The sequence below is a fragment of the Spermophilus citellus genome, assembly GCF_964194105.1.
Source record: "Spermophilus citellus genome assembly, chromosome: 6".
Taxonomy (NCBI): Eukaryota; Metazoa; Chordata; class Mammalia; order Rodentia; family Sciuridae; genus Spermophilus; species Spermophilus citellus.
In genome coordinates this window covers 84,884,502-84,907,976 of record NC_138187.1, presented here as the reverse complement: position 1 = coordinate 84,907,976, position 23,475 = coordinate 84,884,502, and the positions used below count along the sequence as shown (strand labels likewise).

The window sequence follows — 23,475 nt, the reverse complement described above, 5'->3', positions numbered from 1 at the left end:
GGGGTGTTTGGCCTATTGAGGTTTTAGGATTACTGCTGGATTTCCTTTATCTCTTTGATTCCAGCCCCCCATTAACATGGATCAGTGAGTCATCTGTGTTTGCAAATAGCTTTACGGGTTTTTTTGTTTGTTTGTTTGTTTTACCTGTTATCCCTTCTAAAAATATTTCGGGTGATGCACTGAAAGTGCTCACCTTGTTATACTGAGGACACCTGAGGTGCCAGAGCTTCAGTTCACTTCTCTGACCTTCCCTAGAAAACCAGTGATAGAACTAGAAAGAAAGGCCTGGTTACTACTACAGTAGCTTGGCCTCATGGCAGTGGGTTTAGGCCATTGTCCACCACACTATAGGGAATGAGAGATATGACTTAGGCCAACATAATAACAAAAATCTTAAAAGTAGTTCCTATCTTCAGATTTCCCATATGGAGACTCCATAACTTTAATTTTCGCCAAGGCACATGTTGTATAGTCCCCCATTTTAAAGCTAAAATTCAAAGAAAATGAGTAACTCATTTGGGGTGACCCAGCTGGTCACTGAGTTTATAGGCAGTCAGACTCAAACCAGTGTCTCTGGACTCTGAAGCCAAGGGACTTTGTACCCTGCTTGCCAGTCCTGGCTCTGGATGGCGTTAAGGGGTCTCACAAGGATCACATTTACCCCTTTGGGGGTTGTTCCAAAATAAAATAAGAAGCCTCACTCCTTCCCAGTACTGCAGCTCAAGATGCAGTATCCTGAGCTGATAGTGAGTTTGGGCTAGCTGGGACATGCCGGTCCCAGCTGGGTGGGATGGAGCCTGGGATCAAAAGTCAGCCAGACACCCTCCCACCCCCCTCGCCACCACCACAAGCTTATCCCACTACAGCAGACATTTGGCACTCGGGGACTCAGCGTGGTCCTGGACATCAAGCTGTCCTCTCTTGTGCACGCCCAGGTCTTGTGTGGCGGGTGAAGCAAAGTGTTTACTTGACACTAGGGTACAACATTACTAAGTCAGAGCTCTCCGGGAGGAAGCTACAGCTCAAAGACTGTCATGACTGTAAGAGGAACTGCTTTGCAAAAATCATTATAAATGCAACACCTTTCTTTGGAGGAGTGTAGCTTTACCAGCACCCTCTCATTGACATTCATGTTATTAGGGTGCTTTTCTTTATCTGCATCCACAGGCTTTGAGGGCCAGCCCACAATCTGCATTCTAATGCCTCTCTCCATCCAGCTGGCCTCCCTCCCCTCCCTCATCTCTCTGCTTCCAGAAGGGCAAGGTAGGCACCTGCAGATCATCTCAAAAGAGAGAGCAGAATCCCTGTTACCTACAACCCCAAGCATGAAGCAGCAGGGAAAAGAGGAGGCTGTGGCCATGGCCTGAAGTTGGGAAACAACTAGAAATTTCACCCACCCGCAATCAGCACACCCTGCTGCCCTTAAAAATGCCTGGAAGCCTTCAGAAAGCAAATAGTTCTACTCTGTTATTTTATTGATGAGGAAACTCCAATCTCAGCAGAGAAGTCCACATAATCATCTCAGCTTCTGAATCTGCCACCGCTGCCAGTGAGGAACTGGACACTGCTGTAATGAGGCACTAGGAAGTGGAACCACCCAGCAGACACCACACAGTGGTGTGATGAGGTGGAGCACAGCACTTCCGGGCCAGGGCTACTGTCCTGGCCTCAGTAACATCAGAGTCATGGAGACTCTCAGCTGAGGTGCCTCTCACTGAGGGTCTAGAAGCTTGGACACTCCTGCCCTCCTCTTCGCATCCTGCCATCTGCTCTGTTAAGTCCTTCCAGAATATTCTCCCTCTTCATCAAGAGGCAGGTTAGGATGAGAAGCAGAAGCATTAACTAGGATATTAAGTGCTATGGTTAGTTCTGTCTGGCCATCACTTCCTGGTCTCTTGTTTTCGCATGGACTCAAATGAGTGTCACGTTTGGAGGCAGAGGCTTAGGAGACTTCTACCACTCTGCTGGTTGTCAGAGGAGGCACTAATGCTGGTATGGTGGGCTTTGGAGCCTGGAGTTAGACCAAGAAGTGCTCAGCAATCTTTAGGCTCACCTTCCACCACACTGTCATGCATCAGGGACAGGAAGGACTAAGTGAGTATGAAGAAAACATTTCTGGAAACTCACCTCTATTTCTGAGGCTTAACTCGGTGACTGTAGATCATAGCACTCATGTGTGTGTATTTTTTTTTTTTTTTTGGTACCAGGAATTAAACCTAGGGACACTATAGCTTTACCACTGAGCCACATCCCCAGCCCATTTACATATTTTATTTAGAGACAGGGTATTGCTGAGTTGGTTAGGGCCTCACTAAATTGCTGAAGCTAGCTTTCAACTTGCAGTCCTCCTGCCTCGGTCTCCAGAGCCAAGCATATATTTTGAACTACGAAATCCAACACTTCATATTTACCCAAACACATGTTATTGTTTCTTTAGAAGATCCTGTACTTACACCAGAAACCGTGTCAGATATTTTGCATTAAGTAGCATATGGGATACCACATACAGTAAAAGTACTGTCAGCAAGTCATAGGAATCAGAAAGCAGAAAGTTAATTGCTGCCATTGCACATGTTTTACATGCTGGGTATAAAGTCAACAGCAGTTATAGAACTTCAGGATAAGTATATTTCTAGAAAAAGTTGCTTCTGTAAATGTTTTGTCTGTGTGACTGCCGTTTTCAATGACTTCCAGAAATTAGATAATTTAACCGAATAATAATAAATGTTCAATTAATGAAAGTGGCCATTAACATTTATTGAGTGCTAACTATGTCCTGGGAACTGTGCCAAGAGCCTTATAGATACTGATCTTATATAAATAATAAAAAAAAAATTTTGGTTTTGGATTCTGGTTGCCTTTTCAACTAGAAGTCTGTTGTTCAAGTTCAAGAGAGTTAAAGGCGCAATACCCATTAGAGAAAACTTTTCTAATGACAAATCAGTGAATATCTTTTGTGGCTAATGATCGACCTACTCCAACTAGATTTAAGTACAGTAAGCCCCCTCATGGGGATGGAGGGATGCCCAGTGAATGTCTGAAATCACAGATCGTACCAAACTCCGTATATGCTGTTTCTTCTTAGACTTGCATACAGTACAGTGTCGATATGGTAGACAAAGGAATGGTTTGTGTCCAGGCAGAACGGAGCAAGACTTCATCATGCTATTCAGAATGGCATGCAGTTTAAAACTTACTCTTTAATTTCTGGAAATTTCCATTTAATATTCTCAGACTAGGGTAATTGAAACCCTTGACTATGGGTAATTGAAACCATGGAAACCTCTGATAATGGGGCCTGCTATATGAAGTAAAAGGCAACTTCCAGTCCATGGAGACTGACCTCAACCTGTCTTTCTGTCCTTTGCTCGTATCTGACTTAGTTTACAAATATTAGTAGAGCCTGTCATTTAAGTAGGCGCAGAAGCGTTAGCCTAGATTTTGATTAGTTCCATCTTTTATGCAGTTCACAGAGGCACTAACTAGAATCACAACTCTTAAAAAATATTCTCACAAGTACCACAGAACCACTTGTTAGAGAATCTCAATTACTCCTCAGTCACCACTGTCTAGATATAATGCCTCTATAAGTCATTAACAAAATCTAAATATCAGTAAAGACAATTAAAAATAAGAGTCAAAAGCCGGGGAAATCCTAAAGCTAATTACAGTCGATTTTTGTTTGTTTGAATTTGTCATATGGGCTAATAGAGGAAGAAAGGGCACACGGAGGAAAGCAGGCCAGAGCCAGTGACACGCTACAGGCACAGAAGCATAAGTTGTTTAGCCTTCTCACTTCGTAGATGAGGAAACTGGAGCCCAGAGAGCTCAGCTATAGCTGAGGTGAAAAATGTCACACAGCCAGTTAGCAGTGGAGGCAGGACAGCAAATCATGTCACTCTCTAAAATTTATCTACAAGATCACGCCAAATGCATTATTTTAAAACATCAGAAATGCAGGGCTCAGATTACCAGTCAGTCCATGATGTTACCCCCCCCCCCAGGACGTGAGGCTGTTGAACTTGATGCCTCCTTTTCTCATTTCCATTCTCTAAGAAGGACCCAGGGAGGTTATAATAATATTCTTCCCAGCCATTTACCTAAAAGGAGGTAGATGCATTTATAAAGAATTGATGAAGAAAAAGGAAAGTAAGTGGTCCTTAATTCTTAAGTCTAGTTGCATTTACAACTCAGGCAACTGAGGCTGCGTAATAAAACTGCTTGCAGAGCTTTAAAAAGTACCTATGGCTATGCAGTACCATAGGCAAACTAAAGAAGGATCTCTGGGCTGGGAGCCTGGTATCGGTATTTTGAAAGCACTACAAATAAGTCCAGTGTTGAAGCTTGTTTGAGAAGCACTGATGGAGGAATGAGCCATCATTAACCCCAAGGGCTGGATGTTGATCAACTTGTTTCCCAGGTCCAACCTTCATGGGGGCATACTCTTATCTCCATAGTTCTGCTAACTCAGTGTGCTCTGTGAACTGGCAGCATTGCAGTCATCTGAGAACACATTAAAAATGCCCAGACCTGCATTTAAATTGGATCCCCAGGGCTGGGGTTGTGGCTCAGCGGTAGAGGGCTCGCTTAGCATGTGCGAGGCCCTGGGTTCAATTCTCAGCACCACATAAAAAGAAATAAATGACATGGAGGTATTGTGTCCAACTACAGCTTATATATATATATATATATATATATATATATATATATATATATATATATATATATATAAATAAACTGGCTCCCCAATCCTTCCAAATGTACACAGGTGACTGTGTGAGGTATCAGATGTGTGAGCTTGATTTTGATAGTCATTTCACAGCGTATCTTAGCTACATATCAAAATATCACTCTGTGCATTGTAAAAAAATAAAATTATTTAAAAATTAAACCTGGGTGATACATACAGTAACATTTGAGAAGCATTGTTCAGTGGGGCTGGGCCTTACCAATGCTGTTTTCCTGGATCTCACGGTATACAGAAGGCAGCCCTGAATGTAAGGAAATATGCACCTCTTGCACCCACTGAATTGGTGTGTACTAAAGAGGAGCAAGATCTGCTGTGGCACTGAGGCTTCACCTTCCTGACTTTTCAGATGTTCTAAAGGTGGTGTGGGCTAACCTTACCATCCAGGACAGAAGGTAAAGCAGTGAGTAGGAATAGGAGAACATCCTGTCTTCCACTATCTTCAAATGGATGATTACCTCTCCCTTCCCATCTGTACTCTAAAACCTGAATGGGACTCACATGGAATTAGGACATCCCCGACTATTAGGGAATAAGTGGAATTGGTACTATTTTTAGCACAGTTTTTCTGGCCAGAATAAGCTAATTCTAACGCATGAGGAGCAATTTTCTGCCACAAAGAGTTAATCAGTAATACTCAGCAGCCCTTTTCCGCTTTGTAGAAACCATAGGAGTGTGGGCTCCCTTCCGCTTCATCATTCATGGATTTGAAATTCCTTACCAGGAAAGCAAAGCATTTATTATCCTGTTTTTCTTGATACCCACAGCTTGAGAGACTTTTGCTGACAAAGAAAATTTAACTACCGTATGAATGCTAGAGTAGAATGCTCCACGACATAAGAAGTATTAGATATATACACATCACTCTGCAATTTGGAAGGCTTGGAGAGACAGTCATCTGCCCTAAGCTCTTGTGACATATCCCTTTGAGCTTGTTCTAGATTCCCATCTTTACTTCTTGTGAATCTGGAGACGCTTTTCAGATTTTGAGTTATTCTTAATCACTTAAAGTACAGCCAACATCCTTGGTAGCAATCTGTAAGCACCAAAATCATTTATTGCTGCATAAAACTGAAACTGACCATGGCTAGCGTGTGCCTAAATTAGCAGCGCTGATTATGAGACCAGCATCAATGAGTGAGCTGCAGTTAGCTGACCAAATAAGAAGCAGGGATCCAGGGACAGAGGATCCATGTGGAAAAAGAGGCAGTGGAGCAGGAGAAGCAAGAGCATATGTCCCAAGAAGAAATCAGATGCAAGGTCCCACACCGACTCATTAGACCTGCAAAGAAAAGAGCATCTAGGAGGAGTGCGTACAGTGGAAGAGGAACACCAGGCTTCTCTTGGAACTTAAAATACAAATAAGCATGATCTGTTTATTTTGCTCATGAGAGCCAAGCAACCAACTCTCCAGGAAGAAATCCTGCCAGCTGAGTGTGTGTGTTTGATATAGTTCAGCCTTACAATCTTCTACCCACTTTTGCATTTTGGTATCTGAGTAGAGCTGAGTTAATAGATTTGAAGCTTAAAAAAAAAAATAGCCTGGGGGCTGGGATTGTGGCTCAGGGGTGGAGCACTTGCCTAGCATGTGTGAGGCACTGGGTTCAGTCCTTAGTACTGCATAAAAATAAATAAAGGCATTGTGTCCATCTACAACTTAAAAAAATTTTTTTTTAATTTAATGATGCATTTTTTGGAGATTTATAAACCTTATTTTCTGGTCAGCGTCTGTGCCCTGGTCAGAGAAGCTGAATCTTCTTCACCCTCAGTCTTGGGGAAGAAGGTTAGAAGTAGGTTGCTCGTCCAGCATCAGGATCACACATCATAATCAGCAGGTCAGCTCACTAGTGAAGATAAGTCTGGACTCTCGAGCTGCTTGACTAACCACAAAATCTCCTTGTTGTCTGGAAAGTAAGGAAGGAGCAAAACTAAAGATGCTTTGGTCCTTGTGCCAGTCTTTGGTAGCACTTCTGAGATGTGCTTTGACGATGACCACGTAGAAGTGGGCTGTCCTGGTTTTAAGAATAGACTCGTGTTATATTTTTATGTAATTGGCTTCATAGGAGATAGGAACGCAGGCTCCTAGATGCAAGAACATGCCGTGTACATGTCAGCACTCTGATGAGAGGCAGATCTGTCAACGGCAACTGTGCCAAGCGCCTGGTGCCCAAAAATAGCATCCCATGGTCTTATATAACCACAACAGCACTTGTTGCGTAGATGCTGTAGTTTGTATGCTTCGGGTGTGTTCTCAGGCATCCAGTGTTGACTTTCTTCCCTGAATGTGATGTGCACTTCAACTTTTACTGCTATGTGGATATGAAACATTTCCAGTGAAAAAGCTTTGCTGAAAAAGATCAGATGCACTTTAGTCTTTTATAAAACTCTAAAGAAACGAAGGAATGAATAAACCCAGATGGTCAGACCCAACTTGGATTTATGAAAGGGAAGGTGGCTCTAAACGCAGAAGGAGCTGTCCTGGAGCAAAGTTAGGATAACAGCACCACAGAAAGACCACCCCAGCACCTTTATCTCACAGAGAAATGAGATGTCATTCACGACACTTTCTCCCCAAATACGGGAATTATAGTGTGATGGCAATCAGAGAGTGTAATGAAGTATTACCTGTAAGCATCCGTGTCCTGACAGTTCTGTTTTCATCCCTTCCTTCTCAAACTGCATCACCTCCTTAGGTCCCTGTCATTTATTCTCGTGACTTCTACAGCCTCCCTAGGGTACTGACTGGCATCTCTCCTGACATCAGACTTTTCTGCTAAGCCCCAATCCTAGATATCCATTATCTGTTAAGGAACTGCTCCATCCAAATGGTCCACAAGAAATTCTAATACTGAAGTCATTCTTTTCCTGCCACCAACCAGGGCCTGTCTGAGTGAAGTCGACCAACCAAGACAAAAGCTAGACGGCAGCCTCACCTTCTCCTCTTCCCACACCGCCCCATAGTGTCCCCCGTTTCTGGTTAGTGAGGTAATCCTATGTCCTACTGTAGTTCCCTCTCTTACCATTTGGGACCACAGGGACCGCAGCTGTGTGAAAGCACAAAGAACTGGATCGGGGGTGGGGGGGGTCCGAGATTGGCCCTGTGGTAGCTCTGCTCCTGGAATGGGCACAGGTGGGGCACTGGAGTTGTGCCCTCAGCACACTCGGCGGGGTGCGGGGGAGAGCGTTGCGTCTTGTGGCAGGAGCAAAACGCGACTGCTGAGTTCAGAGGGGAGAAGTCCACACCAGGCCCCTTTTTCCCTCCTGCCTCTAGGACATTCTTGACCACACATTCTACCCCATCCATCCGACACCACACTCTCGCTGTCCCACAGTTCTGGGTGGGAGAAGTAAATATCCCTTTATTGTGGTCCCCTGTTCCATGGGTCTGCATTTATCCTGTCACCTGCTGTACCTTATTGCCCGCCGCTGTTGACACCTCAGTCTCTTCCATGCTGAGCTCCAGATTCCCCGGAGCCTTCTCAGAGGCCAGCTTAACACCCTGGGCCACAGACGGTGTTCAACAAGTGTCCGCTCAGTGTCCTCTCAACATCTTTTATTCAGGTTCCCCTCCTCCCATACGTGTGTGTGTGTGTGTGTGTGTGTGTGTGTGAGAGAGAGAGAGAGAGAGAGAGAGAGAGAGAGAGAGAGAATGTGTATGTTCACCCATGTGGGTGTATATAAAGCTCTAGAGTTCTTCACAGACTGGGGTAGACTATGGTCTCTCTGGACCCCACCACTCTTCAACTCTACAAAGTAGAAGCACAAGGCAAGCCATGAGTACATGCAGTTCACGGGGGACTTTTGGCTGTAATCACAGTCTTAAGTGAATGAAGAAAAGTTGTGACCATAGTGTACTTTACAGGTTGCTGTGCACGTTCATTTATGTTATCTGGTGTTGTTCCTGCATTCACGCAGCAAGTTTTCTGACACAACCTTTTGTTTCAAATGTGAGTTTGCCTGGGCTGGGGATATAGCTCAGTTGGTAGAGTGCTTGCCTTGCATGCACAAGGCCCTGGGTTCCATCCCCAGCACCCCCCCCCAAAAAAAAAGTGAGTTTGCCAAGGCTTAAAGGGGTCAAGTGATTTACTAAAAGTATTTGCAGTTGGCAAAACCAAGATGCAAACCCAGGCCTTATGATTATGTGGCATTCTTTCTACTACAAGACTAAGAGCCCCAGCCTCCAAAGTTCCTGTTGAGTGCTACATGTCCAGAGCTGTAAGAAATCATTAAAGCAGAAGAGTCCAAGACCAAATGCTATTCATAAATAATTTTTAGCTTGTTCTTTATCACTCCTGCAGTTTTGTCTAGTGTATTCCTTATCTAAGTTTGCCTTCACCACTTAAATTTTGGCTCTATGATATGTATTTGGAGACCAAAGCCCTGAATTTGACATGTAGAAGAGTGAGCTTCAGGGTAAGGGTATTTATAGAACAACCGAATCGTCATAATTTCCCTAAGCTCTGCCAATGAGTAATTTCCAAAGTTGGTAAACGATCTCACACATTCAAGTAGAAGGTGGAAATCAAATTGAGACAGTGAAATGAAGCTCAAACTCATAAAGAATTAGCAGTACCGGAGGAGAGATCTTCATTTGGCAAAATATCAACCAAAGTTAGTGTGACTTATAGAAGATGAGATGAATAAATATAGCTGCTAAAAACAATATCAGATGTCTTGCTCAGATGTTTAATGGATTTGCATTTTAAACATGGGTTCTATGAAATAGCCCTTAAGGCATTTTTCTAAACTTGTCCTCTATTTGTAGCAGGGATTTTTTTTTTTTTTTTTTTGGACCAGCCACATTCGCGAGACAGAAAGAAAGGGACTGACTTAATTTTTTCTGCTTACACATGATCTTAAAAAGAAAATTACCTTGGTTATCCACTTTCATTCACTTAGTACAAATCCCAAAGGCCATGGAGATAGTTAAATAAATAAATGGAAAAAGAATGCTGAATAAGGTATTGTATTTATTTGTCTGCTGAAAATGAAGTTGTCGCCACTAAACCAATCAAATCATACATTTTTTATGAGAGGTTGCAACTTGCAGAGAGGTGGAAATGTTAAACACTAATTAATGAATGTGGCTGGTAAAGCAGCTCAAACAACTCAGGACTCCAGCTAAGCCATGGAGGGATCATTAGAATATGAAGTTCAGTGATGCTTCTCTGTTGATTTGATGAAACGCCTGTATCCTGTCAGATAAAGTCCAGTTGGCTTAAGTTTTCCAAGTTATTTTTAAAGATTTGCTTGTTAGAGGGGTATTTTTGTGATGGCTTTCAATTCCCTCAAAGTTGAAAGGAAACTAGAGATTACTGGATAAGGCGACGATAGTATTAACAGAGTGTCGCAGCTGCTGAAGGGGATGCAGGACGCCTTGTGTCACAACACACGAGATACTTGATCCTGTAGTTGACTTAGAATGTAGCAAGTTATGGAGGCTGTGCTTAATTTGCTTGAATGAAAACTAGTAAGTATTACAGATAAATTAATGGAAAGTGCTCTGAATCTTAGGAAATAGGCTTCAAAATTTTAACTTTGGGGGCTTTTAATGAATCATCTGGAAAGAAAATAATGCCGTTCCATTGCTATGTAGTGTTTGAATTTCAGTCATACAAAATTGTCCTATTAATCTACACAGATGACAGTTTCACATGATTCAACTTAACCTGAAGTTCAGGCGTCTTTATATAATACTCCACAGTTACATTGCCAACGGAAAATAGAGAGTTTTTGTGCAGGAGAAGGGTTCCTTCTTGCCTTTTTGTGGGTTAGTACACATCAGAAGTGCCAGGAATGGGGAGTTATCTCATTTGACTAGAAGAGAAAAGAAACGTGGTACAATAATGAGAAAACTGGAAAGGTAGCTCTGGGCCAAAGTGTGGTGTCCCTTGAAATACAGGCCAAAGAGTTGGAATTTAATTTAGAACATAATTAAAAGTTTCTGAGCAAGGGAGAGAAATTTCTTTACCCGAGTTGTTGACGAATTCACAAGGCAGTGGTATAGAGGACAATTTGAAAGGCAGTAACCAGAGCTGGTGAGGAAGTACCCAGGTACCCAGGTAATTGCAGGTGCCCAGATGAGCAGTCATACTAGCCAGTGTGGTAGTAGCTGTTAAAATACAATAAAGTATGAGAGGAAGAAAGTTAGTGCAGAGAGATCTAAAGTGAGAATTTCAAGGAGAAGAAAATGAAGCAAATGAGAGCCAAGTCAGAGGGTTACATGAGAGATCAGGAAGAACCAAGGGGCTCCTCATACCCAGGTACAATGGCCCAAGAGCAGCAATCTCAAGCCAGCATCCCAAGTTTTGTGGGGGATGACCAAAATGTACATGAGCTAGGCAGGTTTCACTGTCCAAAGGGTATTTCCTCTAGGGCTGAGGCCAGGATATAGCTTGAACATATTGAGAAAAAAATCACTCTGGGAAGCAATACAAGAGAGCAGCCCTGGAGAGAAGGTTGAGGAGCTCCAGATACTGAAACGAGTCCCCAGTTTGGTGGCCAAATCTCATAGCTGGGTGCTTGAGGAGCACAGGCACCTGAGCTCAGACAAACAAAAAGGACATCCTCTCACAGAGTGAAGGTGAGCGGGGCAGGCTGTGATTTTTCTCTCTCTGGCATATGAGGCTTTGTTCGTCTTAGTTCTCTAGATGCAGAGGAGTGGGTAATGGTGAGCTTCCTAAAAACAGCTTGGGTCAAGGATGGAGCCAAAGGATGTGGATGGAGGACATCATTATGGCAGAGGCTAATGTAAAAAAAATATTTTTAAGCCAGACTCATTTCTCTTAAAACCTGAGATTATGTTAATGAGTTCATGACATATAGAATTTAGTGTCAGAGATAGAAATGGATCCCCAGGTCGCTGGACCACTCTTTACTAGCCAGGACAGGCATTACTGTTTCGCTGTGTAGTTTGCATAGCTCAATTAGGCAAAATGTCTAATTTAGCATCTGGGTAACATCTGGAAGAACGAGTATTAGAGCATCCATCGTTAATTTGGGAAGACAGTCCCACATTGAAAAAGAAACCGTGGTTAGAAAGGATATCTGTGTATTTCCACTTAGTGATAAGGGCAAATTATTACCTTCCTCTTAATTTTGGCTCATGAATCAGTGGTGATAGTGATCTTTCAGCTGTCACACAAAATTGTTGGGGTCTTTTGCTCTAATTGTAGTTGTCATGGTATAACCTCAGCAACGCCTCAGTCCTTTAAGAGACTTTTCTTGTATTCTTTCGGCTTATCTCCACTTTCAAAATTGTTTTATATCCTCCGTTTGTTTTTGTTGTTGTTGTTATTGTTTGGGTTTTTGTCTTTAAAACATACAGACCCAAACAAGGGGGCTCTAGATAAGCCTAGACATGATCTTAATTGGTTTTGCTGTGCTTTGACTCAGGAGCTCCATTGTCTGGACCCATTATGTACTATATCCCAAAGATGGGGTGATAGGGAGAACTGAAATGCTATCAAAGAAATTTTGCTAAACACAGTAGTAGCAATATCTTCTACTGAAATAATGATTAATTGGGCACTAGCTCTGTTAAGAGGTTAAAAAGTGGCATAGATTTGCCTTTATAGTTAATAGACTATAATACTTCCAAGAAAAAAATAAGCTAGGAAAGGATTGTCATTCTTCTTCAACAGCACTGCTTCAGAAAAGCTATATACGCATACTTTGTTCATTGTAGTTATTTTTCATTCATGGTCCGTGCCTGCCATTTTAAGCCTGTTCATTTTTCTCCTAATTTTAAGAATAAATAAAGCAAATGGAAGCTTGTGTTATTATTTAGAATGAAAACACAGAACCTAATCATAGTTAATGAGTATAATAAATGCTAGTCTGTACCTCCCCTTGTTTGGTATGTGTTTTATACACAGAAGGTAACATAGGCTGAATAATTCGGATGCCAAGTTACAGATGGGGTTGTGGAATGTTATTTGACAGCCGATTAGAGTAATCTGTCAGAAATGATGACTTAATCACCATAACAGACTCCAAATTCCCTCATAGAATTCTACCCAGAGTAATCTAATTTTCCTGCAATATTTTATTTTATTTTTGCCAGGACTAAACAGTTACATTGCTTATTTTAGTATACTGCATTATTTTAACAGAAATGTAAATAGGTAGTGTCATTATAGCTAAAAAGGCTGACTTGGAGCCTGATAAGCCAAAAGCAGATGTATAATTTTAGGTTATGTTTTTCTCTGTCACTGGGTTATTGCTATATGAGAAGAAAATCTGGGAGTTGGGCAGTACTAGCTATATGCTTCTCCTGGGAACAAGAAAGGCCATTCTTATCAGTGTGTTCTTTTACCTTCCAAATGGGACCTTTTCTGGTTTCCCCTTAGGGATATTCCTATACCATATAAAATGATAGTGATAACACCTTTATTGAGCATTTACTACGCAGTCAATATTTTAAGCACTTTGCATGTATCAATGACTATTAGGAAGAAATCGTAATATGTTTTCACAGTTTTTTCTCCAGTTACTCTCTACCCTGGGAAGAAAAAGGTAACTTATGTATCTTGTCATCCCACTGAAATCTCATTTTTTCTTCTTAGTTTAGTTTGCTTTTATAAAAATATATGCCAGCAAAAATAAATTGAAAAATTTCTAGGTACCTGCTATGGTAACTCCAAGATGATACACAAAAGAACAATTTGGAAAAGTACTGTGGCCCAGGGGTAGATGAATCCTGGGTACTCCGCTTGGACTATGGAATTTGCAACTTCAGAGGATAATAGTCTCCTCCAAAATTTCCAAAGTGGTTTTCAAATAAACGGACTTGTAAGCCGCGCAGTAAATATAGTCAAATCCCAGAGCCTTCTGATGTGAACAGTGGCTGACCAACAGTAAGTGGTCCATGCATTGATGCATTTGATAGATTTCAGTGTGGTTTGGTTTGATTTGGTTTTTGCACTATTGGTTTGTGAATAAACCACAAAATTTAGGATTAGTTGTTGTCAGAGAATCAAAACCATTATTTTCCTCTTACAGAATAATAGATAGCCAATCTCACTTATTAATTTACCTTTCATTGGCAAAAGCATAGAATATTTTAGATAGCTTATTCCACAAAAGGAACTGCAGCATCTAATTCCGTTTCTTGAGTCTTATTTAGAAGGGCCTGAGGGGGGATTATAGAGTTGAACTAACATTGAACCTCTGGATTAGAGTATATGTATAGTTCCTTCATAATCAAATGACATATTGGCTGGGACTGTTCTTTCTTGGCATGATACAATGCTGTAATTTTTTCCCTTCATTCATTGGAGGCTTATAAGCTTTATTTCCTGCCCTTTTCATGAAGAAAATCCAGATAGTAATTTTTATTCTGGAGTAATTTAAAAATTTTGTATGTATGCATGAATAAAATACACATACACAAATATACTACAAAGTCTGAGTTTTCATTGGGAAGAAGCCTATAGGTTGAGGCAGTCTTCATGTTTAGCATGGAGAAAGAAAACTGTGATAATCTTGTAGGTTTTAGAAACCCCTCTCTCTCTTGCAGTAAATGGTGTGGCTGTGTGCAGAGGTGGCATGGAGAAGCACCTTTGAAACGGGTGCCAGGCCTAGGTCTGCATTCCTACATTTCGCTTACTTGCTGTGTGGCTTGGCCAAGTTACCCTACCCGTCTCTCCCCTGGTTCCTCATAAGTACCAATCTCATAGGGACATTGTGAGAATTAAATTGGCTCACATACATAAAGCACCAAGGGCAAATGCCTGAAAAACTGAGAGTGAAGGGATGATTTCTTGAATTGCCACAAAAATTGCATGCATTCCCCATTTCACGTACCAGTTACAGCCATGGACAGCAAATCTGGCAGCCCTGGAGACAAAAACTGGTTTTAACTGATCTAAGAAATTATTTTTTGTCTTCTAGATTCTTGCAGAGGTATCATTTCTGCTAAAGGTATTGTAGCTAATTTGCTGCACTCTTACTGTCTGAAATGAGTTCAAAGCCAGACCCAGTGGTACACACAACTGTAATCCCAGAGGCTCGAGAGGCTGAGGCAGGAGGGTCGCAAGTTTAAAGCCAGCCTCAGCTACTTAGCAAGACCCTAAGCAGTTCAATGAGACCCTGTCTCTAAATGAAAATTCAGAAAAGGGCTAAGGAAAGGTGGGTCCTTGGTAAAGTGACTCTGGGCTCAATCCACAGTACCAAAATATAAAATAAAATGAATTAAGAGATTTTTATTCAGTACTGATAAATTAACACTCCTACCGCTGCCTTGGTTTCTTCGTCATCTCCATATGCAGAGCATAATATTTCAGGGGCTGAAATGACAAAAGCACTTACCTAGAGATGCAGGTGTAAATGTACAGGTGTGTATCTCTGGGTGGTTTGACTGCAATAAAAGAAACATAATCCTTCCCTTTGGGGGATGACCTGCCTCCAGTTGGAAACTCTTTTGAAACTAACTTTTACCATTCATAAATTTTTTGAAGAGAAATTCAGAAAGTGTATGTAGGTGCTTTGAGTATTTCATCGTTACTGTACAATCCAAGTATCGTACATGAATCATTTTTCATGTTGTCGTGGAGTAAAAGAAAAATGCTAGTTGTCCTTTACCATCTGGAATCCTTTAATTTTCTCATTTGGCACCTAGCTCTTCTGAAAATTCACTTCTTTCCCTCCCTTCTCCCTCTACTTTTAAATATTTTATGGGCAGTAGGCTTATAATATGTGCCAGCACGACTGTTCTCTCAAGGGGTCGGGATAGGTTTAATAATGAGATGCATAACGGTGACTCTGTAAAACCCATTTCAGGTTTGAAATGGCATGTTTTATTGAATCTCATGTGAAAGGTGGTTAGCTCATCAATTGGTGATGGCTGGGGTTAAGCAAGTTTCAACATGAGTTCTCCTGTGGGTGAGAAACCAGCCGCGCCACCTTCCCCTCAGCCACAGCCTTCCCCCTGGATGCCACTTACAGAGAGCTCAGAATCTTCCCTTTGGCCATCGCTGGACTGTGGCAGAGGAACTGGGAGAGATCACGTAGACACATCTGTGATGGAGATTCCTGAGTGGGTGGTCAATGGAGGCTGGAGCTCTGTGCCAGGTCTCATCCCTGTGCCTGGCATAGCGCTAGAATCCTAGTGGTAACACCTAGAGTCGGGCACAGCTCTGTGCATAGTTACCCCCTCAGACCTAGAGAACGGCCTTGCTCCAAGGTTGTATTCTCATTCTCATTGTCATGAGCCACAGCTGGGCTCTTCCGTAGCAAATATAAGGTCATTCAGCCTCAAGTCCAATCAGAGGCCAACCATTCTGAAGACCACCAGTGGACAGCTCAGTTCTGGAAGAGAGGAGAGAGAACCACACAGCCTAAATGGAGAGGGGAACCTGGGGTGTCATGCAAACAGGCTGTGTGCTGCAGCACCACCAGGCAGCTCCAACCTGGATGGCCACGAAGCAGGCATGGCACAGCCACAGTGCCTAGGACACAGGCAAGCACTTCATGTTGTTGCTGTTGCTTGATTTTGGCTTAAGGGTGGAAAGAAAGGTGAGATGCCGGGCTGTCCTCAAGAAGCCCTACCTCACTAAAAGCCTACACATCCCCTGAAGAAGTTGTTCTTTAACGAGCCACATCAAGGGGGCTTTGCTCTGGGTGGTCCTGCCTCCACTGGGCATGTGAGGTCAGTAGTTGATCCATAGACCCAGCAGAGGCTCAAGAGCTAGTCTCTAAGGAACATGCTTAGCTCTAGTCCCTGGGAGAGAGGGAGCTATTAAAATTTCTCCTTTCATTAAGTTTCTCTTTGGGGCTTTTGTTTTTGTTTTTGGTCCTGTTGGGAACCAAACCCGGGGTCTCGTGCATGCCAGGCGCAAGCTCTTCAACATTATGTTTCATTTGTCTTGAAATAAGTAGGGCTAAGTAGAGACCAAGCCAATAACCAGCACCTTAATGTATAACTTTAGGCAAAATGTTTTTCTGCAATAAAGGAATCTTCAGAGAATAGTTTAGAAACCTTTCTTTCTAGAAAGATGAACTCGTAATAAGTTAGGTGAGGTGAATTCCCATGGACGGGACTTATTTCCAAAACTTTGGCTCCTGCCATTTCCCTGGTACAAGCACACTGTGGACAGAGAACCTGATACCTGCAAACCATAGCTCTCCTGTTGCCTTTTAAGTTTGTTCAAGTGCAGCTGAGTTAAACACAAGGAATGGAGTCATTGCTCGTGTCTCATCATGACTCAGGAAACGGCCCTGTGAATGTCAGAGGCTGGTACTTGCAGGATTTCTAGTCTCAGGAAACAGTGTAGACAGATCATGACTGTTCAGACCCCTGTATTTTCTTTTTTCAGACACAACTAATTCTGCCTTGCCTTAGGTAACCCATGTCTCCTAAGAGTCTCCTTGCAAAAGTTTTTGAAGAGCATGTGTTCCCTTGCCACAGACAGGAGAAGGAGGAACTAGCCTCAACCTGATGCTGAGGTTCCCTTACAACTGGTAGATTGGAATAGAGTCTGCCAAATTCTCTGGGCCTTCTCAGCTCTGCTGCTGTTGCCTGGGACCTCCAGGTAACAGCATGTAGATCCATCCCCAGACCCATCTACTCTGCAGCAGATAAGGCCAGGTTCCCTAGTGGTGTTGGAGCAATGTTGAGAAGCAGCAGTTCTGACCTACCTTCCCCATCTTTAGTTCTTGAGAAAGGTGCTGAGGGTGTGACCTCTGCTGCCATCCTGCTGCCTAGGGCAGTTTTAACTCAAGGCTGGGTAGACCTGCATTGTTTTCTTCTTTGAAATTCTTCAAATCCGTAAATACGTGCCTAATGCGTTAGTCTTACTGCGTTTTATTTTTCGTGAATAATGTTGGCTAAGAACTCCTGTTGCTTCTCCGATTGGTTAGAAAGTCACATCATCATTCTTTAGTAAACTATGACCTATTTTCTCTGAATCTGGGCCTTTGGATGTGCGTTCTGTTCCCTGAAATGTCCTTCACGCATCTCCTGGCCAAGATGAGGATTCCTTCAAGAAGGAGTTCAAGCGTTGCTCTACCTGATTTTGTCCTCCCTGGGTCTGTGACGGACATCTCTCCTCTGAGCTCCCATGCTGCACACCTTAGTGCAGCCCACGTTCTCTGAGAAGCAGCTGAAGCATCTGTGGCTACACCCAACTCTCCATCATGAGAACTTTCTCCCTGAGCTCCCAGCATCCACTTGGTGTTTGAGGACAGAAACAGTCCAGTGGAGGAGTGGCCCTGGAGTCACGCTGGGTCAGACCTTTGAAACCCCACCTGCTATAGGGAAAAAAAAAATCGGTCATATAGCATGAAACTTTAAAAGGCCCACTCTTTTTCAGGGACTTCCCTGCTCCACTAAGGAAATCTCCCAAAGTTCTCAGGACATTGCAGGTTTTGAGGAAGTGAAACATCATGAAATAGCTTCTCCACGCCATTTTTGTCCTCGGTGACATTTACAGCCTGTGTGTGATCAGAAATTTGTAACTCAAATGAACTGTTGGTGATAATGAGCCATTAATACAGTCCTGATTGAACACCTTTCTCGAAGGTCACCACACCACGCTTTACATACATTATCTAATTTGTCTCCAGAACATACCTGCAGGAGGGTAGCCAACCGCTCAGAATTCACCGTGTTCTGACAATCCAGACTTCAGTGGAGCAGATTTCCCTGCTCTGGGCCCAGTGAAGACCAAAACTACATTCAGATTTGTAGGGCAGCAAGTGCTTTGTTAGAGCCACTGTTGATTCCCTGGGCCTGCTAGATAGGTCAGAAACCGCAGCTGCAAAAACAGAGGGAAGTCTTTCCATAATATTAGCCACAGGGCTTCAGACACCAAGTGTTAAGGGAGCTTAGAGGAAAGGAAGGGGACTGTCCCCCAGGGAATGCTACAGCCACCTTGCAGGTTTCCATCTACGCCTTTAGTGAGTGAAGGCCCATATGCCCAAGGCCTATGTTGGATATTTCATGGAGGAGCAGCGGGGTCTAGAGGCATCAACACTGCATTAAGAGCAGGGAGATCAGGTTTCTGATCCCAACTCTGTCGCTAACCAGGTGTGTGTCCTGAGCGAGGTCACAAATTCCTTTCAGACTTATGAATGGAGAGAATCAGGCCATATGATTTCCAGGGCCCTCCTTCAGCTCTAGCATAGACAGATGCTGCCTTCCTGGCTCCAGGGCCCTGCCGGTCCTCCACGCACTTCACAGGCAAAGCTGCAGGCTCAGAACACCTGTCTGTGCTCCTGATCTTGCCACCAGTTTTCTTGGTGTATATATATCAAGCGCCATGATGGACTGAAAGCTCCCTGAGGGCAAGAGCTATGTCTATGTTATGTTTGTGTCCCATAGGTAACACAGTATACTTGTACTCTCTGCTCTAACTGGTGAGTCTCATCTGACTCTCTTCAGTATAGTAACCCATGTCAGTCTTTCCCATCTTAAAAGGGAACTAATCTGCTCAAACTGGTAGTCTTTACTTATCATATTATAGGTCCCCATCACTGTTGTTCTCCCCACTTCTCCTCCACCCCTACAATCTGTAGTTGTAGGCCCACCACTTCACAGACATTGCTTTGATAAACTCCCTAAAGGACTTTTTAGAGCTAATGACACTTCATTGTTTGCCTCATAGCCTCTTGCAGCACCTGCTTATGGCCTCACCCTTGTTAAAGAAACTCCCCTGTCCTGGCTCCCACGGGGCCAGTTGCTCCTGCTTCTCCTGCCCCTCACACTGCCCTTTGCTCTATCATCCTGAGACACCTATTTCCTCATGTTCTTTGCAGTTCTGTCCCTGGCTCTTTTTTCACTCTAAGGTCCCTCCCTGACAGATCTGCTAATGTCTGTGGCTTCCACAGCTGCCTCCCACAGGGGGCCCTTGAGCCCCACATGGCCAGTTTCTCCCTGCATCACCTCCCATCATATTTAGCACATCCAGAACCGAGCTCACCAGCCTCCTCCAAAACTGGTCTCTCTCATTTTCCCTGCTTGGCAGTGATCCCCTAATCTATTTGGTGGCCCAGGTCCGTAGTTCTCCTTCTCCCTCATCCCCATGACTAGCCAGCTACCACGGAAGTTTAACTCTTCATCAGTGTCACCTGAACTGTTTGCAGTGCCTCTGAACTCTCCTCCCTGCATCCTCTCTGGGCTCAAATCCATCCTCCATACTGGAGCTGAAAATGACTTTTCTATACTACAAATTTTGATCCTTTGGCTTTGCTTCTTCAATTGACAAAATGTCAATTCCTGAATCACAAAGCTAAGACTCAGATGCTGACCACCTTCTCAGCCCTTTCTCGTCGCCTTCCTCACTCACGTAATAAGCTCCTGATGAGATGGAACTGAGCTCTTTTTTAACGTGTGAATCTTTGAAAGGGGTATCCCATTCCGTCAAGGGGATAACAGGTATTACCTATGTCTGCTGCAAGTCCAAGGACAGGAAATGGATTCCACTCTTGCTGGGAAACCTTTGCCTTTTTCCCAGGCAGAAGTAAGTGCCTGCACCCGTCCGTGGACTCCCTGAAATTTTGTCTTGCCTCTCTGCCAGCATTGTCACAGTGCTCACCTGGCTGCATGTAGCCACGTTGCCCCCACCACACAGTGAACATTCCAAGGGGAGGAACGTCCTCCCTTGGCCTTGTCCCCAGGCCTTCACCTAGAGCCTGATTATTTCTCCCGAGTTTGCTGAATGGGTGGACGCGTGCATACTGGCAGAGTAGCTTACTCAAAGACTGTCGTCTTTCCTGAACATTTTATTTTGTCATTTTCTCCATCACTATAGGATGCATTGAGGTCATTTTCCTCAGCCTAAATCAGGGGTTTCCATAGTTTACTTCTGTCTGCTTTGTAAGGTATGTATCCCATTTTTTTCTGAAAAGACTGGCCTACTCAGGACCCCTAAACATTCTATTCTCATTGTTGTCTCTGCTCCACAAATTGGGTCTATGAATGGATGAAATGGGGATGGAAGTGAACCCTGCATCTCAAGGCCTGTGTTCTGTGCATCAGACCATTCTGTTATGGGAAGTGAGGCTGCTTGGAATTATTTAGCTTCTTACCCCTGCATAGCCCTCCCTCTTCCTTCTTGTGTTCTGAAGACCCTGGCAGACGTCAGATTTTCACAGACCACCTGATAATAATTTCCCATCATATAAGTGCCAGAGCCGAGTACCATTCCCCCCTTTCATTTAAATTAGATAAAACCCTGAGCTGTGGCTTGCGAGTGATGGAAGTCCACTGGGGAAATTAAAGGTTCAGAGAGAACGGGCCCCATTATAATAAAAAGCGTTTGCACCGCCAATGATTCCATCTACCCTGTGGCTTCTGTGTTCCTTGGGGTGGGATGAAATATGAAGCAAAAGGACCTCTGAAAGTAGTTTGAGGAATTTATTTTAATTGGAAATGGTGGTAGCATTCTGCACTTGGCGTGAACTGTGGATCATGCACAGTGGTGGGATCAGTTTTGTATAAAGAGCCATAGAGCATCCAGGCCATGATGCAGGAGCTCAGCCCTGTCCTGGCAAGTTCTTTCTACCCCTGGGTGTGTACTGATTGTGATCAGAGGCCAGTGGTCCCTCTCACCCACCTGTGTTACTTCCTTCCCTCCTCCCTCCCTCCCTCCCTGCAGTCTCTCTATGGCATGTGTACTGATTGTGATCAGAGGCCAGTGGTCCCTCTCACCCACCTGTGTTACTTCCTTCCCTCCTCCCTCCCTCCCTCCCTCCCTCCCTCCAGTCTCTCCATGACTCTGCACAGCTAGTCTATGCTAGCATTTAATCAGTATATAATGGCATCTAAATCAATCAACTGCTCAACCTATAAATTACTCAGAACTATGAGACCTGGGAAGAATTCATGAAGTAGATGCACAGAATGGCCAGGGCAGGAACAAAGATAATCTGCACTTAAACTCCTAATAGTACAATCACAGCAGCTGATTTCTGTTGGCACATCCTATGTACATATTCTCATTCCATCTCAAACCTTTTATACAGGTGTTCTCTCCATCTCACAAATGAGGAGACTGAAGCTCAGAGCAGTTAAGACATTGACCCAAGGTCATGTAGCTATTAACAAGTGACAGAACCAGATGTTTCTACCACATAGAGGCAGAAGCTGTATTGAGTGGTTTTGAACTCAAGTCTGACTCAAAAGCCCAAGCTTTCAAGTGTGATGTTACAGTGCCCCCTGACTGAAAATGGTTACATTCTTGAACTAAAAACTTGGATTTGTTTTTTAACATAGGTAATTCTGTCTGGGAGAAGTCTTATCATTAATTCCAAACCCTGGTAATGATAGCAAGGTATCAGTAATGAAGTTGAGGGCTGGGATTGTGGCTCAGTGGTAGAGCGCTTGCCTAGCGTGGGCAGGACCCAGGTTCGATCCTTAGCACCACATAAAAATAAATAAATAAATAAATAAAGGCATTGTGTTGTGTCCAAATTTTTTTTAAAAATTTTTAAAAATAATAATGAAGTTGAATCGTATCAGATGTTGTAGACTGCTTTTACAGTTGTTCAATCTGTCTTTACTTTCTCACTTTTGTATTTTTAGATGCATCATCCCATTCAGATGAAACCTGCAGATAGTGAAAAGTCAAACGGTAGGTGGTAACCAACTGTTTCCTTTAATAATGTCTGCTTCTTTAAGTTAAAAAGTCAGATGGGGAAAGGAGGAGCCAGTCCCAGCAGCTTTATTCCTCGGGAAGGTGGAGCTCATTGCTCTGGGAGACTTCCATGGTGGTCAGCACATCTGGAGCAATGCACACTCCAGTTCCTAATCTTATTTATCTCTGTTATAAAGACTTCTGCAATTTTGCTATAAGGGGTGGTTCTCCGTGTCCTTCTGCTTGGGGGCATGCACTTTGTGATGGTTTTGTGGCATTTGGCACTTACTCAGTATCTTTCCCAATGAAACACAGGGAGCCCAATGGGTGGCAGATGGCATGAGTGGGGAAGGAATTGCCCATTAAAAATTAGGCAACTTTTTTGGGTTTTTTTTTTTTTTTGTCTTTTCCATTTGTTCCTCTTTAACTATCTTATTGCAGTCTTCTCTAAATTATACTAATACATTTGCAGCAGAATTCTGTCTGCTGATTAAATAAAAGTTAAAAAAATATATATGCATTTGATGAGATCCATGAATAATTGGGATTTGCCTCTCCAAGACCCTGGAGGGTTGATAGCCCACATTTCTGTCTTAAGTTTTTGCTTCCATTTCTACAAACCTTCTGTCCCTGTTTTGTTCTTTTAATTTACTGAAATGTATGTTAAAAGAATCATCTGCCTTCTTAGACCACAGAGCTCCTCTGTCCCACAAGACTGACATAATCAGCACCGTTTCCTTCCACCAGCCAGTTTTGTACCTCATTAATTAGTAATCAGGGCAGAAGCCACGCACTTAGAGATCTACATATCTGCAAATGTAAATTATGATTGGGCTCTAAATCTCTCCACAAGGTATTTTTTTGCTAATTGTAGCACATCCATTTTCTGGCTTCTTCACAGAATAGAAAGTTTTGAAGGAGCTTCCAAGTCTCCATGTGATACCGCCAGCCCTTGGTTTGTCCCAGCTTCCCCCCTCTTGGGGAGCGGACTCAAGTGCCTCCACCCACTGTCTTCTGAGCCCTGTGCTTTGAGTAGTGTGCATTCCCTTTATCTTCCTGTACTGCTTCAGCCATGGCCATGGCCCTTAGTGCCAGAGGTCTGAGCCCTGATGCTGCTTTGCTTGGAGACCATGATCAAGTTGCTCCATTTCC

The 23,475-nt window shown here is 43.2% G+C and overlaps 1 protein-coding gene across 15 annotated transcripts in view; it reads left to right on the top strand.

Moving 5' to 3' along the window:
- The window catches only part of CELF2 (CUGBP Elav-like family member 2), a 501,848-nt gene that overhangs the window by 396,340 nt on the left and 82,033 nt on the right, over window positions 1-23,475 (top strand). For all 15 annotated transcript variants that reach the window (XM_081300440.1, XM_081300426.1, XM_081300428.1 and 12 more), the window contains one exon: window positions 22,272-22,320. In XM_081300440.1, coding sequence (XP_081156566.1) covers window positions 22,272-22,320 — 49 coding nt within the window. The remainder of the gene's footprint in view (window positions 1-22,271; window positions 22,321-23,475) is intronic.